The sequence below is a fragment of the Dryobates pubescens genome, chromosome 9, assembly GCF_014839835.1.
Source record: "Dryobates pubescens isolate bDryPub1 chromosome 9, bDryPub1.pri, whole genome shotgun sequence".
NCBI classification, from domain to species: Eukaryota; Metazoa; Chordata; class Aves; order Piciformes; family Picidae; genus Dryobates; species Dryobates pubescens.
In genome coordinates, this window is record NC_071620.1 from 14,965,271 (window position 1) to 14,982,793 (window position 17,523).

At 45.1% G+C, this 17,523-nt stretch overlaps 1 protein-coding gene across 1 annotated transcript in view; it reads left to right on the plus strand.

Moving 5' to 3' along the window:
* Positions 1 to 17,523, plus strand: part of RAB31 (RAB31, member RAS oncogene family) — an 85,137-nt gene that overhangs the window by 20,901 nt on the left and 46,713 nt on the right. The window contains exon 3 of the mRNA XM_054164419.1: positions 1,834 to 1,915. Coding sequence (XP_054020394.1) covers positions 1,834 to 1,915 — 82 coding nt within the window. The remainder of the gene's footprint in view (positions 1 to 1,833; positions 1,916 to 17,523) is intronic.

Here is a 17,523-nt window from a genome sequence, read left to right on the forward strand (position 1 = left end):
GCCTGTAGATTGTAACCCTGTTTTCTAAAAGAAGAAGAATCCTCTGTGAAAAATAAAAGAAGCCACAAAGACTTGTTCCTCTGAGTTGAGGGGGGGAAATCTTCTTTCTGTTTGTTCACCATGTTTATTCCAGAAGGTGATTTTTCTTTTCCCTGGTGATTCATAGAATCTTTCAGGATGGAAAAGACCTTTAAGCATATTGAGTCCAACCATTATCTAGCTGTACCAAGTGTGGTGCTAAACCATGTCCCTCAGCACCACATCTCTGTGCCTTGTAAACACCTCCAGGGTTGGTGATTCAACCACCTCCCTAAGAAGCCTGTTCCACTGTTTGAGAACCCTTTCAATGAGGAAGGTTCTTCCAGTGCCCAATCTAAGCTCCCCCTGGTGCAACTTGAGGCCATTTCCTCTCATCCTTTCACTTTTTACTAGGGAGAGGAGATCAGTCCCTGACTTCAACCTTCTTTCAGGAAGTTGCAGAGAGCAAGAAGGTCTCCCCTGAGCTAAACAACCCCAGTTCCCTCAATTGCTTCTCACAAGACTTGTGCTCTGAACCCTTCACCAGCTTTGTTGCCCTTCTTTGGACACACTCCAGCACCTCAATGTTCTTGGAGTAAGGGGCTGAAAACTGAACCCAGTATTTGAGGTGCAGCCTCACCAGTGCTGAGTATAGGGGACAGCCACAACGCTAGTCCTGTCACTATTGCCGCCACAGGGCAGGATGCTGCTGGCCTTCTGGCCACCTTGGCACACACTGGCTCATACCAGCCAGCTGTCAACCAACACCCTGAGGTCCTTTTCTGCCAAGCAACTTTCCAGCCACTCTGCTCCAAGCCTGTAGTGTTGCATGGGGTGGTTGTGACCCAAGTGCAGGGTCTGGAACTTGTCCTTGTTGAACCTCATCCCATCAGCCTCAGTCCCTTGAGTCAGTCTCCTAAGTCTAACTGAAATGTTGCACATTGCCTGGTGTGATGCTGGCTGATGCTTTTTAGAATACATAGAATACATAGAATAAACCAGGTTGGAAGAGACCTTCAAGATCACCGCGTCCAACCCATCAACCAATCAAATACCACCCAAACAACTAACCCACGGCACCAAGCACCCCATCAAGTCTCCTCCTGAAAACCTCCAGTGATGGCGACTCCACCACCTCCCCAGGCAGCCCATTCCAATGTGCAATCACTCTTTCTGTATAGAACTTTTTCCTAACATCTAGCCTGAACCTCCCCTGGCGCAGCCTGAGACTGTGTCCTCTTGTTCTGGTACTGGCTGCCTGGGAGAAGAGACCAACATCCGTCTGTCTACAACCTCCCTTCAGGTAGTTGTAGAGAGTAATAAGGTCACCCCTGAGTCTCCTCTTCTCCAGGCTAAGCAACCCCAGCTCCCTCAGCCTCTCCTCAGGTCCATATCACAGGATGTTAGGGATTCGAAGGGACCTCTGGAGATCATCAAGTCCAACCCCCCCTGCCAGAGCAGGACCACAGAATCTAGTGCAGGTCCCATAGGAATGCATCCAGACAGTATGACTAAGAAGATGGAGCTAGCTAGTAACAGAAGATATGTGTAAGCAGCAGGATCATTCATGTTCCTGGGCCCACTCACAAATGCCCTCTGAACATTCAGGGGCTTTTCCCTTCTTTTAGAATCCATGTTTAGGTATCATGTATTTTACCAGAGGAATGGGAGATTTTCACTTCTGTTTAGGCGTTTTGTCAGGGTTTGGGAGTTTCCCCATATGCAGTCTAATGCAGCAGAACTCACTACGGTCTACAAGTTGCATGTTCAGAGTGTGGGTCATGGTACAAATTTCTGCTGCTTCCTCTTTTTCAGAGCATTCTTCGTGTATAAAGCTATGAGCTGTGGGAAGGAGCTCCATAAATTTCTCATATGGGACACAGCTGGTCACGAACGGGTGAGTTTCACTTTGCAGTTCAGCTTTGTCATCCATAATGCACTGGTGTAGTTTTTCTAAGCCCTTCATCTTCAGAAGACCTTCTGCAGGTGATTTTGGGTGTCCCATTTCTCCTATCCTTAGCCCTTCCTGCTGTATCACTCCCACAAACTCCTTCAGTTCTGTCCACAAAACCACCTGAAGCACATGCTTTGACCGCTGTTCCTACAACCTAAACCAGTGAGGTTCTCATGTTGAAAAGCATGGTAGACCTGTGCCAGAAACACTTCCACAGAATCACCGAATGTCAGGGGTTGGAAGGGACCTCAAAAGACCATCCAGTCCAACCCCCCTGCCCGAGCAGGATCACCTAGAGCAGGTCACGCAGGAACGCATCCAAGTGGGTTTTGAAAGTCTCCAGAGAAGGAGACTCCACAATCCCCTGGGGCAGCCTGTCCCAGTGCTCTGTCACCCTCACAGTTGAAAAAGGTTTTCCTTATGTTCATGTGGAACCTTCCATGCTCCAGCTTGCACCCATTGCCCCTTGTCCAGTCATTGGACATCACTGAGAAGAGCCTGGCTCTGTCCTCCTGACACTCACCCTTCACATCTTTATAAACATGAATGAGGTCAACCCTTCAGTCTCCTCTTCTCCAGGCTAAAGAGCCCCAGCTCCCTCAGCCTTTCCTCATGAGGGAGATGTTCCACTTCCTTTACTTGTTTAGGAGAGCTGCTTTAACTGCTTCCATGGATCATGTACGCATGTGTTGGGGAGAGACACAGAGGTTACCACCACTGTGTCTACATCACATGACCTCATTGAAGCAATCCATGCACCGTGAACAGTATCTATCTAGCTTGGGAGCCTCTCCTTGGGGAAATTTGGGCATTTACATGCCCTGTTCCTCTTGCCTCTGAGGCAGTGGCTGCCAACAGACAGAAAATCAGTGTGGAGAGAAGCAGAGGCAAAACCCAGATGTGTCACCAGATTATCCTGACACATAAGCTGCTCAAAGAAGTGGCACAGGGAGGGATACAAGATTCCTGACATTCTCAGCTGGCAAAGAGTGAATGGAAAAATGTTGTGCATGAAAGCCACTCAGATACCATTCAGCATTCTATAACCTTGAGTAGCTTTCCTTCTGTGATTGATGGCTGAGATTCCAGTTCACAGGATTTGCAAGATGAATAAAGCAGGAAAGATCTTTCAGTACTTAAAGGGGACCTATAACAAAGATGGGGAGGTACTTTTTAGCAGCGCCTGTTGTAACAGGACAAGGAGCGATGGTTTTAAACTAAAAGAAGGGATATTTAGAGTAGATGGAAGCAAGAAATTCTTTACACTGAGAGTGGTGAAACACTGTCTCAGGTTGCCCAGGGAGGTGGTAGATGCCCATCCCTGAAAACATTCCAAGCTGGGTTGTTTGGGGATCTGAGCAACCTGATCTAGTTGGAGATGTCCCTGCTCGATGGGGTTGGACTTGATGACCTTCAAAGGTATTTTCCAACCCAAATAATTTTATGATTGTATGATCTCTCTGTGTCCTGGGTATTTGTGGTAGTTTAGGCTGGGTGCTTCCTGTTACTGCCACATAGTTACACCTCTGGTGTCCTGAGAGTCCAGCCTGGTAAGGTAGACACAGGAAGCTGTGTATTTCTACCCATAATATCCTGCACCCTGTAAATCCATCTGCAAAGTCATTCTCTTGCTCCCTGTCAGGTAATGGTGGGGGAGTATCTCAAGGCCTCTTAGGCCTGTCTAGGCCTAATACCAGGAGGAGAAGGGTGGTGGCAGTCTCAGACCTGGCCAGCCTGAGACTAGCCTAGCAGTGGCAGGGAAGAAAGAGCCCTGGGGGTTTTGGGTAGGGAGAAGGGAAGTGTTGAGAGGCCTTTGGGTGTGCTCTAAGGGACTCTGTATGCTTTGGGATTCTTTTGTCACTGTGCTTGTAGCTTCTGTAAAACACTTGCTGCTTTTCCATTTAAACTTGCCATCACTTTTGCCATCCATTTGTGTGAGTATTATTCTTTTGCCCCTTTCAAGGGCAAGAGAGGATCTGTCTGGTCTCAAACCAGGACAGTATTCTTTTGCTAGACAAATTAAAGAAGATACATATATAAGAATGAACACTTTTTGCTAAATGTGTAGGGCATTGGAATAATATCCCCCGGGAAGCGTTTGATTCCTCAACACCAGACACTTTTAAATTCAGGGTGCATCTTGTCTAGATCATGCTTCTCCCAAGACAGGATGGACCAGATAATCCTTGAGGTCTCTTCTCACTTGGTACTTTATCATAGAATCATAGAATGGTAGGGGTTGGAAGAACTTCTGGAGATTATCTAGTCCAACCTCCTTGCTAACGCAGGTATGCTTCAGTCAGGCTGCACAGGAACACATCCAGTCAGATTTTGAAAGTCTCCAGAGAAGGAGACTCCACAACCTCTCTGGGCAGCCTTTTCCAGTCCACACACAAAGTAAAGAAGTTTCTCTGTAAGTTCAGGAAAAACCTCCTGTGTTCTAGTTTTTGCCCACTGCTCCTTGTCCTATCTCTAACAGGACTGAGAAGAGCCCAGCCCCATCTTCTTGATGCCCACTCTTTAGATACTGATCAGCATTGCGAAGATCTCCTCTCAGTCTTTTCCAGGCTAAACAGCCCCGGGTCTCTCAGACTTTCCTCTTCACAGAGATGCTCCAGACCCCTCAGTATCTTTATAGCCTCCACTGAACTCTCTCAAGTAGTTCTTCTACTGTCTCTCTTCAACTGGAGAGTCCAGAACTGGCAAGGGCAGGTCCTCATCTCAAGGGGCATTTTCACCTTCTGCCTTATGACACTGTGTCTGAATCACCAGGACAATTAGTGTCACTCAGAAAAGAGGGGGCTATAGAGTGGTGTAGGTATCTCATCAGTCAGCCTTTTCCTGGAGAGCAGAGAGTTGCTTTGGTTGGAAAGGTCCTTTAAGATCAAGTGCAACTGTTAACCCACTGCTAAGTCCACCACTAAACCTTGGCCCTCAATGCCACATCAACATGTTTTTTGAACACTCCCAAGGATGGTGACTCCACCACTTCCCTTGGCAGCCTGTTCCAGGGCTTCATTACCCTTTGAGGGAAGTAATTTTTCTCAAACCTCCCATGGTGCAGCTTGAAGCTGTTTCCTCTTGTCCTGTCACTTGCTACCTGGGAGAGGTGACAGACCCCCACCAGGCTCCAACCTTTCGGGAAGTTGTAGAGAGCAAGAAGGTCTCCCCTCAGCCTCCTTTTCTCCAGACTAAACAACCCCAGTTCAATGGTGCAAAACAAGCCCACAGCTCAGGGTCATTCCTATCAAGGTTTAAATTGTGGCTTCATCTCTTAAACAAAATTAAAAATCCCAGAGTTCAGCACAGTGAGCTTAAAAAGGGCAGAGATAAATTGTCCTGCCCTACAAACACAACCCTCAGGCTCCCCAACTATTTGCTCTGATATTTCTTAGCTGGCAAAATGGAAAGCTGGCAGCCACCCAAGGCATTCACACAAAGCATTGTAATTAGAAACTACTTAGGGCACCATGAAGCCGAAATGTATGATAATAAAAACATCATTAACTAACTTGTGAAAAGACTTCTCTTAGGGGAGGGAGGCTTTGCTACCAAGTAGAAGGTAATTGTCATGCTTTTAAGTCCTGAAATCCATGACAGCAATTTCAAGCTGATGAGGAAAAAGTGAGATTAAGGGGGGAAAAGTGAGATTAAGGGGGGGAAAGTGAGATTAAGGGGGGGAAAGTGAGATTAAGGGGGGGAAAGTGAGATTAAGGAAGAAAATGAGGTTTGGAAAACAGTGTGGGGTGGAGGGAAAGCTGCTCTGAGAAGCAGAATACAGCAAGCTTGTCTGCTAGCACCACAGCAGAAAGCCACTGAGTCTGCAGAGACCAGGATGGAGGCACAGAATTTCTAGCAGGTGGATTTTGTTAAATGTGCTGCCAGTTGAAGATTACCCCTCCAGCCAAAAAAGGGAAAAGGAAAAACAAGACAGAAGGATTAAGAAACTCTCTCCTTTTATAACCAAGTACAATGTGAATTTTCCACAGCAAAAGCTGCTCAAGAGCTACGTGCCCTTCTCCAGCACCTCCTTCAGGATGTATGCTGAGCATTGGGTCCCACCAGTGCTGTGATAGAAACACTTCTGAGGTCCATTTTTTGCTTCATTGTTGGCATTCTGCAGAACTGATATTTGCTCATTATTTCCCACAAAATGGCCTTTTTAGTTCTTTCTTTACTCTGTCTATGATTCCAAAAGACACAGAAGAAGTAGAATATGGCATCTGTTATCCATTTACAACAGAAGTTACCTGTTCTCCATGACCAGCCGATGACTAGATGCCCTGTATATTTAAGGTTCAACTAACCCAGCTGCTCTCTTTGGCAATGAAAGGCTGAGAGACATGGGGCTGTTTAGCCTGGAGAAGAGAAGACTAAGAGGGCATCTTCTCAATGCTCATCAATATCCAAAGGATGAGGGGCAAGAGAATAGGCTCAGATTCTTTTCAGTGGTGCCCAGCAACTTGACAAGGGGCAATGGGCACAGACCGAAACACAGGAAGTTCCTCCTAATCATAAGGAGAAACTTCTTTCATATGAGGGGGTCAGAGCACTAGAGCAGGCTGCCCAGACAGGTTGTAGAGTCTCCTCTGGAGAGATTACAAACCTGCCTGGACATTGTGATCCTGGGCAACCTGCTCTGGACAATCCTGCTTTAGCAGAGGGGTTGGGCTAGATGATCTCCAAAAGTCCCTTCCAACCCCACCATTCTGTGTTCTTAAAAGCTTTTAAACCCAGCAACAACCAACATTTCTGAAGGCTTGCAAAGTTCCAAGTGGCTATCTGAAAGTTGATTTAATGCCTCAAGGGGGTGCTGAGTGCTTCCATCTGCCTTCTCTGAGCACCCAGAGCACAGCTCCTTTGCAGACACAACCACATGAATTTCCAGTTTCTCCCATCTGACTGAAGATAGCCAGAAGGCTCTTGCAGAACATTGCTTAAATAAGAACTTGCAACTAAAATTATGTATGAGTGGTTTCTCTACACCCTCCAAGCTGGGAGTTTCCCAGTTTTTTGCCCAGAGAAACTCAGGAAAAGGAGGAGAAAGCTCATGGGAAAAAAACCAACCAACCAAAAAACACAGAGAGAGAGAGAAAACTCATGTAAAAGAAGAAACTCATGAACAAGGATAAAAGAAGTGCTGCAGTTGCTTCCCCCTGACCACTCTCCCATGGTTAAGGTTTGAGCTTAACTTTCATGGCTTAAGTAAGCCCAAGGCTCTTCTGCTGTGAAGGCTCCACATCAGTACAGATTAGACAGAGCAACAGCTGGGGGAACACAGAGCCCCCCCAATTCCAGAATGAGCACAGACAAGTCCTATGCTTGGCCTCATCTTGAGGAGAATGAAGCCAAAAGAAGGCAATGTTGAAAGAGCAGGAGGTCCTAACACTGCTATCAACAGTTTAGACAATAGAGGCATTGATGAGATTTCCAGATATTAGTGGTGGAATATAAAAGCCTTAACTAAAATTGAGAAGAACAAGGGAAGAACAAAAGGCCTCAGAGCAGAAACAGCACTCAGAAGGTGTTTATTAGTACACTCTGAAAAATAGCAGTAGGCCCAGAAGTTGGAGTAAGCTGGAAGCTTTGGGTCATCACTTTTGTTCAGAGGATAACAACAAGCAAATTAATGGGGGGAGATATTTGATCTTGAGTTTTAGATCAGAAGGAGCAACATGAGCCAAAGTAGCCAAAATCCTAGATATAAAGTAAAAGTGAATAAGCTGTTGAGAGGCATCATGTGTTTAGCTGTAAAATGGGACCTGAAACAGTATGAACCTCACCTTGGGAAGCTTGTCTGCCTCTGTAGCTAGAGCTCGATGCCCATCAACCTTGCTGTATCACTCCAGTTCCCTAGAGTGAAGGACTGGAAATACTGCAAGCACAGAAAATGATCATCCCTGGCTGAAAGAGGTTGTAATTCATGATGATGCATGAAAAACTGCAACATAACTTCTCTGTAACAGATTCTGAGCAATTTATGAGGTTTGTGGTGGTCACTGCACATCAACTGGACACAAGAAGAAAGGAAACCAGGTGTTTGGAAAAGGATGAACTTAGCAAAAGTTGAGAGGAAACATAAGGGACTAGATAGGAAGGATGGATTTTTGTGTCCAAGAGTGAGACCTCAGGCACAAATTTCCTGCCTCACATGAGGCATCATTTAGTTCAGTAAATATGACTTTATTAATATTCACCTACTTAGAAAAAAGGCCTTGAGAGTCTTAAGACTGTGTAGGAAAGTAGATTAATCCTTACAGCTAAATGTCAAGAGCTGAGTTTTGTGTGCTAAGGAGCTAAAAGAAAAAAAAAAGAGTTGAAAGTAGAATAGGGCAGCATAGGGAAGAGAGAAAATAAGCCAGAAAGCTCAAACCATGGGAAAGAAAACTGAACCTCTGCTACCTCTTGCAATAATTAGTCAGCTCCAGACCATGCAGAAACGGAATAAACAAGATCCAAGGGAAGGAATTATGCTCTGCTTCAAATATGGTTTTCAAGATCTGTTTTCCCATCATAAATAACACACTGAATTGCTGAGAGTCAACAGCTTTCATCAGGGCCATGTTACATCATGCTGCAGAGTGTAAATAAAAGCCCAAGCGTTTCCTGCACTTAACAGAAAACAAAACAAAACCACCCCACAAAAACCTTCATTGCCTGCAATTCACTTGGATGGATCAGGAGTGACATTACAGCCTGTGTAAGCATCTCATTTTAACCCAGCCTCACATGACCATGGCTGTGTTGTGCTATGAACAGGAGCAGTGTGATTTCACAAGGCAGTCTGAAGGTATTTTAAAATATGTGCATGGGTTTCTCCATTTCTTTCAAACTGCTCAAGACAAATGTGGGTGCCCAGAACACTAACCATAGCCTGGGCTACATCCCCAGCAGCATGGGCAGCAGGTGGAGAGAGGGGATTCTGCCCCTCTGCTCTGCTCTGCTGAGACCCCACCTGCAGTGCTGGGTCCAGCTCTGGAATCCTCAGCACAGGAGAGACATGGACCTGTTGGAGCAGGGCCAGAAGAGGCCACAAAAATGATTAGAGGGCTGGAACACTTTTCCTATGGAGGCTGAGAGAGTTTGGGTTGTTTAGCCTGGAGAAGAGGATCCTGGGAGACCTTCTTGCAGCCTTTCAGTATTTAAAGGGGTTGATAGGAAAGATGGAGAGGAACTTTTTACAAGGACATGTAGTGGTAGGACAAGGAGTAATGACTTTATAGTGGAAGAGGGTAGAATTAGATCAGATATTAGGAAGAAATTATTCACTGTAACAGTGGTGAGGTGCTATAACAGGTTGCCAAGAGAAGCTGTGGATGCACCGTCCCTGTAAGAGTATTCAGTACCAGGTTGGATAAGGCTTTGAGCAACCTGGTCTGGTTATTGGTTTCTCTGCCCATGAGAGGGGGTTTGAACTACGTGATCTTTAAGGTCTTTTCCAACCTAAACCAGTCTATGGTCTGTGACATCGAGAGGATCAAGTGGATTTGGCTTGGCCACTCAGATGAAACTTACTTAGAGAAAAATGGGAATGAAATTAATCAAATGGTTACAGCTGTCAGGAAACAAATCTTGTGGTGCTGTGCACCTGCAGAGGCTTGAAAAGGCACTGTGTGGAAAAATCTTAGCTGAATTCAGCTGTAGATATGAGAAGGTGAATAATCCTCACTAATCTCTGTCTGACTCTGCTTACTGTGTGCATCCTTGTACTTTCCAGGCAGAATTGCAACCTTTTAGCAATAAATTCTGTCCTTTACAGTCTAGGGTCATGAATCATAGAATTATTTTGGTTGGACTGAACCTTTAAGATCGTTGAGTCCAACGATTACCCCAGCACTGCCAAGTCCACCACCAAACCATGTCACTTAGCACCACATGTGCTTGTTTTTCAAACATTTTCAAGAGTGGTAACTCCAGCAGCCTGTTCCAGGGCTTGACAACCCTTTCATGGAAGAACATTTTCCTAATGTCTAACCTAAACCTCTCCTGGATGGCAAAAGCAACCAAAGAGAGGAGTTGTAGGGGGTTGTTGTTGGTTTTTTTCCCTCTTGGCTGTGGAGTTTGGGAGAGTCAGCCCTGCTGTGGCAGTAAGCCACCACTGGCGTGTAGCACTACAGGATGGTGCGAAGAGTTGCTGACATGAATTGGCATTTCCTGGTGTGCTTGGCAGACTGGAGGAGTCCAAGCTGTCTTCAGCAGCATTTGTCAGCCTCTATAGAAAGAGGCAGGAGTAACAGTATTTTATTTATCTTTTTATTTGACTTCTGTTTTGCTTTCCAAACCAGGATCACATCAAAACATGGTTTTCAGATTTGCACTACCACAGCTTGGGTGTGATTGACTTTGTGTTCCTTTCAGTGTGTTTTCCTCTTTAAAGTATGGTGATATGGCTACTCTGGGGAGTCTGATAAACTCTAAGTACAATGTGGACTTGATAAAGGAGCACAAGGTGCTCTGAACCCAGTCAGTACTGTACCAGGAGTTAGGTGATGGTGTAGGTGTGTAGCATACTTTGTGTTGTGCCCCAAGAGTGAGTGGAAAGAGATCTTTAAAGATCCTCTAATCCAACCCCTCTGCAATGAGCAGGGACATCTTCAACTAGATCAGGTTGCTCAGAGTTCTGTCCAACCTGACGAGGAATGGTTCCGTGGATGGGGCATCTACCACCTCTCTGGGCAACCTGGGCCAGTGCCTCACCAGCCACAGTGTAAAAAATTTCTTCCTTCTATCCAGTCTAAATCGCCCCTGGAGAGAAATGGTAGAGATGAAAATCAGTAGTATTAGCAGGAAGTCCCTGTACCTTTTGACTCCCAACTAAAATGTGTGCTATAAAGTTGTGGGTGATGTTTTCAGAGACAGAGGAGGAAAGTCACCTGTGAATGTCTTGACTGGTAGGGGGATAATCAGATGTGCATGATGCAGCAATGGGAACTGTGTTCCATGTTAGGGCACTAATGTCTAGAATGCTGCATACAAACTTTGTCACTAATAGACAGAAAAGATGAACTGAAGCTGAAGCAGGCACAGAGAAATATGATTAGACCTTACCTTCTCCCCATTACCTTATCTTCAGACTGGAAGAGCTTGGTTTAGTAGCATGGCTAAGTTAAGACTGCAAGAGTGCTCTCTATTCATGTGTCAGTTGAAGGCAAGCATTGATGCTGGAATGTTAGAAAGTCAAGCTGCAAGTAAATGACAATTAATTTAGGAATTATGAAGTCAGACTTTTGTTTTAACTGTCAAAATAATAGAATCAAAAACTCATGGAAGCATTTTGGTGGGAAGGGACCTCTAAGATCATTGAGTCCAAGTGTTAACCCTACACAGCCAGGTCCACCACTAAGCCACATCCCTCAGCACCACATCTACGTGGCTTTTAAATCCCTCCAGTGACTGTGACTACACTGCTTCCCTGGGCAGCCTGCTCCAGGGCTTGGCAACACTTCTGTGGAAGAAATTGTTCCTAATGTTCAACCTATACCTCCTCTTGCACAACTTGGAGCCATTTCGTCTTGTCCCATCACTTGTTTCCTGAGAGAAGAGACCAACCCCCACCTCACTATGGCCTCCTTTCAGAGAGCTCCTTGAAAGGACACTGTAGGGAGGTGGGGAAGGTCTCCCCTCAGCCTCATTTTCTCCAGGCTCAACAACCCCAGTTCCCTCAGCTGCTCCTCACAGGACCTGTTCTCCAGGCCGTTCACCAGCTTTGTTGTCCTTCTCTGGACTTGCTCCAGCACCTCAATATCCTTCTTGTGGTCTAGACCCCTCAGAAGTATCATGGAAATAAAAACCCAAATGATTTGGGGCTGGGTCTTGATAAGTTTTTGCAGTGGGTTAGAAGTGTGATTATTTGTGCTGGTGGGAGCAGTCAAGGTGACTGTTTTGGGTCTGTGTTTCCCTGTTAACCCAAGGTAATGTGAGGCAGAGGTGACATCTGCTCTTGGCTGCAGGTTATGGACAGGCTGACTCCTCAGCAAGATGGGCCTGGGGTCTGGGCATTCATGAGACAGAGCTGGTGGTGGCTGCCTGAGTGTTTTAGGTGGCCCTTCTCAAGAATCAGAGCTGTTCTCCTGCCAAATCTTAAACTGCTCCTGTTTTCCCTGATTTCCTTGGGAATTACTGAGCTATAAATGTGAGGTTACAGAGACTGGAATTTATAATACAGAAGGCAGTCCAGTGAGATTTAATTTTGTGAGCTGATTTTTTTTTTGTGTGTCACTTGGTTTGGGTATCTGTCCCACATTTGGACCTTGGCAGGTAAAAATGTGCACATTAGTATTTTGTACCCTTTCAATTAATTTTGTGTGACCTTCTTTATCCAGGTAATCAGGCCAGAAAAAGGTTCAAGAGCTTGTGAGTGCTGATTTAGAAGGTAACAAGAAACAGAAAGAACTTCTCCCCCCAAAAGTATCAATTAACATAATTATTTGAGTAATATTTTTACTGCTATGGAGAATCCATGCTCATAAAACACATTTGTGTGTCTTGTATCAAAGTTACTCAGTTACAATTTTTAACCCCTCTTGTAGAGTCATAGAATCATTTTGGCTGGAAAAGACCTTTAAGATCATTGAGTTCAACCATTATCTAACTCTACCAAATCTGGTGCTAAACCATGTGCCTCAGCACCACATCTGTATCTTTTAAACACCTCCAGGGATGGGGATTCAGCTACATCACTGGGGAACCTGTTCCAGTGTTTGAGAACTCTTTCAGTGAAGATGTTTCTTCTAATATCCAACCTAAACCTCCTGTGGTGCACCTTGAGGCCATTTCTTTTCATCCTATTACCTTTTACTAGGGAGAAGAAACTGACTTCCATCTCATTCTAACCTCCTTTCAGGGAGTTGTAGAGAGTGAGGTTTCCCCTCAGCCTCCTTTTCTGCAGACTAAGCAATCCCAGGTGCCTCAGCTGCTCCTCACCAGACCTGTTCTCCAGACCCTTCACCAGCTTTGTTGCCCTTCTCTGGATTTGCTCCATCACCTCAATGTCCTTCCTGAAACCAATACTGAATCTGTGGCCTCACCAGTACTGAAGGGGCAATAACTGTTACTCACACTATTTCAGATACAGGCCTGGCTGCTGATGGCCGCCTGGGCACACTGCTGGCTCATGCTCAGCCAGCTGTTGATAAAATCTTGATTCCTTCAGTGTTGCCAGGAGATGTTTCCTGCTTTTTTTCTGGACAACAATGATTTCTTGTGACCAGGACAGGGTGTATTTGTTCATTAGATTGTGTAATAGGGATGAAATTTTGGGTTTATTTGATATTTTGTACTGTGGTAACTGATTACAGTTGTTACTAATGTACTTTCAGTGATTATTAAACGATTTCAGAGCACTTCTTTTCTTCACACTCCACAGGAAGTTGCATTAAGATGTGTTGTAACCACATTTGTAATATGAAATGCTGAGTGTCAGGTTTATGCAAATAGCATTATAAATTCATATGCCAGATGAAATTGATCATTTGGTATTAAACCCCCCAAAATCTGCAGCTATATGCCCAAATACTGACAATGTATTTTCACAGAGTGGCAGGGATCAGAAGTGATCCCTGGAGATCATCTAGTCCAAACCATCTGCTAAATCAGGGTCACCCACAGCAGGTTGCCCATGATCATGTCTAGACAGGTTTGAAACATCTCCAGAGAAGGAGACACCACAGCCTCTCTGAGCATCTTGGTTCAGTGCTCCAACACCCTCAACAGCTAAGTTTTTCCTTATGTTTAGGTGGAACTTTTTGGGATCCAGTTTGTGTCCCTTGCCTCTTGTCCAGTTGATGGGCACCACTGAAGAGTCTAGCCCTATCCTATTGCCCCTCATCCCTTAGCTATTGATCAGCATTGAGAAGATCCTCTCTCAGGCTGCTCTTCTCCAGGTTAAACAGCCCCAGGTCTCTTGGCCTTCCTTCCTTACACAGATGCTCCAGTCCCCTCAGCATCTTTGTAGCCTCCACTGGACTCTCTCCAGTAGTTCCCTGTTGCTCTTGAACTGAGGAGCCCAGATCTGAACTCAGTACTCCAGATGAGTCCTCACTGGGATCAGAGGAGTTTTCTTAACTGAAAAAGCCTTAATGGTAAAATATTACTGTGGAATTGTGAAAGAGGAAATAACTGTCCTGTCAGCTGAGCAATAAAGAGACTTTCAGTAGTGTGCAGAGTTCATACTTGGATGTTTACAACCACTGACCCCAAGTGCCTTTTTGAGCCTAGCTTTTTTGTCCTGTTGCCCTCCCTGTTTCCAAGCTGTGAGGAACTGGAATATTTAAGTAGATTATTTTGGTCTCAAGTAGCTGAGGAACAAGATTCCTCTTGCATGTTGTGCCTCTGGTCTCTGTTTTTTCTGTTTCTCCACGCAAGGAGCAAGTCAAACATAATGGTTTGGCCTTTGTGTCACTGAAATCCAACACACACTATAGTGAATTAATGTCCAAAAACATTTCAAAGGAAGTTTTCTTTGTTTCTGCATTGATTTAAAATGATTGTTGCTTCCACTATAGGACAAAAGGAATAACACTGCCAGTGGCAGTAGACTGTACCAGCAGAAATGTGCACAATGGAGTGCTGCAGGTGCAGAGGTATTTGGGTGCTGTCTCAGCTGATGTGAATCTGACTTCCAGGAGCTCTCTCCTTTCTCCTTTTTCTTATCCATGCTTTCCCACCCCTTCTTTTCATCTGAGCCTGAGGTTTATCTAATGCACAAACTGGTTTGAGAAGTCAGCTAAAAACTAATCCTACTCAATCCTACTCCAAAAATCATGAAATCACAGAATTGTTTAGGTTGGAAAAGATCTTTAGGATGATTGAGTCCAACTGTTAACCCAGCACTACCAAGTCACCTCTAAACAATGTCCCTCAGCACAACATCTACAGGGCTTTGAAATCCCTCAGGGGTGGTGACTCCACCACTTCCCTGGGCAGCCTGTGGCAGGGCTTGACAACCCTTCTGGGGAAGAAATTTTTCCTAATGTCCAACCTAAACCTCCCATGGTGCAACCTGAGGCTTTCCTCTTGTCCAATCACTTTTTACTTGGGAGAAGAGACCAACACCCACTTGGGTCCATCCTCCTTTCCAGCCTCTTTTTAGGGAGTTGTAGAGAGCCAGAAGGTCTCCCCTCAGCCTCTTTTCCTTCAGGCTAAACAACCCCACTTCCCTCAGCCACTCCTCATAAGACTTGTGCTTCCTGGTTCCAGTTTGCATCCTGCTCTACTTGTTCAGAATCCAATTAGAAACATATTTTCTGGGTGTTTTGGGGGTGGGACTTTTTTGGTTGTTGTTGTTGGCTTGGGTTTTTTGTTTGTTGGTTGGTTTGGTTGCTTTTTTGTTGTTTTTTGGTGGTGGTGGTTTGGTTTGGTTGATTTGTTTGTTCGGTTAGTTGGTTTGCTTTGTTTTGGTTGGTTTGGTTTTGGTTGGTTTGGGTTGTTTGGTTAGTTTGGTTTTGTTTTTAACTATTATGAACTTTTATTTTTACTCTCTACCTCCAACACTGGCAATATTCTGCTGTGAAACAGCTGTTGTGGAAAATGTTCTTCTCCCTTGGTCAAAAGAAACTTGGAGAGAAATTCCTGAGAAGTTGTAGGGCTTCTCGTTGTGCTTCCTGGGCCAGTACTGAAGGAATTTGAAGCATGTAAGTTTAACTGGCTGGCTCCTGTGAAGTGTGATTACTGTTATCTGAGAGCTCTTTGTAAATTCATGAATACCATGTAATCTAGATTAAAAGCAAATCAGCATGTGTGTAGGATATGCTGGGTGGTTTTTTCCAGGAGTTTACAGACTGGGAGGAGTGTGTATACACCAGGAAAGGTGAGATCTACCCTCCACTGTTAAGATCCTTAATTTTCAGTCTTCTTGAGCACAACATACATGTTGATGAGCAGCCCTTGGAAATTCTTGAAGCTTGTAGGTGGTAAGTTCTTGTCACAGGTACTCAGTGAATCAGCTGGGAAAGATACTCTCTTAGAGGTGCTGTTTGTGAATAGAGAAGGAGTTGTGGGCTGATGTGATGGTAGGTGGCTGCTTTGGCCAAAGTGATCACGAAGTGGTTGAGCATAACAAGAAAAAGAGTTGCTACCCTGGGCTTTAGGAGGGTAAACGTTAAGCTGCTCAGGGAGCTATTTAGCAGAATATCCTGGGAGTCCACAAATGCTGATCAGTCCTTGAGAACCACCTGTTAGAAGGCAGGAGCGGGCAATCCCATTGTGTTGAGTCAAGGAAGCTTGGCTTGATGGGCAGCAAGGCCAGCTTGGCTGAACAGGGAAGTCCTCATGGAGCTGAAGAGGAAGAAGGAACTGTTTAATCTCTGGAAGTAAGGTCAAACTTTGCAGGAAGAGTACAGAGCTGTGGTTCCTTTATGCAGGAAGAAGACAAAAAGCTAAAGCTCAGTTAATGCTGAAACTGGCCAGAGCTGTTTCAGACAACAAGTAGGACTTGTGAAAGTATGTTAATAGCAAGGGAAGGTCTAAAGAAAACATTGGCTGAGGAAATTGGGTTAGTGTAGTTTGGAGAAAAGGGGCTGAGGGGTGATCTCATTGCTCTCTGCAGCTTCCCAAGGTCAGGACATGGAGAGGGAGATGCTGACCTCTTCTCCTTAGGACTCAGTGACTGAGTGTGTGGGAATAGTTCAAAGCTGCTTTCATCAGGGGACATTCAGACTGAACATTAGGAAGCATTTCTTTACTAAGAGGGTGGTCAAACACTGGAACGGGCTTCCTGGAGAGGTGGTCAATGCCCCAAGCTTGTCAGTGTTTAAGAGGCATTTGGATGACGCCCTTAACAACATGCTTCAAATTTTGATCAGCCTTCAACAGGTTAGTTGGTTGGACTGGATTGTGGATCCCTTGCAACTGAAATAGTCTAGTTTGTTCTAGCATGCTAGAAATTTCTGTCATGCTCTGGAAGCCCGGAGATTCTGGAAGCATTTATTGCATGAAACAGGCCATGAATAAATCCACACACTAAAAGCCTGGAAGGCATGTGTCTATCCCACTCCCTCAGGATCTTCAGATCACAGGTTTTGACTGATTCCTGCTTCTTTTCTCATCCTCCTTCCTCCTGTTTTCCTCTATTAATGAGCTCTCCCACCTGCCTCACTCCCCAGAACACTCCAGCACTTCACCATCTGTCATTACTGCTGTGCATTCTTACTGGTATTAGAGAAGATATTGACCTTGAGCTGGAGTGTGTGATCTGTGAGGAAGAGCTTACAAATCCACTGATATTAGAAGTATTTCACTTCCTACACACATTGAAACAGCAATAAACGTGGAGGCTGCTGGGTCTAAATACTCAGTCTTTTAAGGACAGTTCTCAAAAGAGATGTGATCAATAAGTCACAGAATCACAGAATGGTAGGGGTTGGAAGTGACCTCTGAAAATCATCTAGCCCCATCCCCCTGCTAAAGCATGGTCACCCACAGCATGTTGCCCACGGTCACAATGTCCTGGTGGGTTTGGGATCTCTCCAGAGAAGGAGACTCTGCAACCTCTCTGGGCAGCCTGGTCCAGGTCTCAGTCACCCTCACAGCAAAGCTTTTTCTCCTATTTGGAT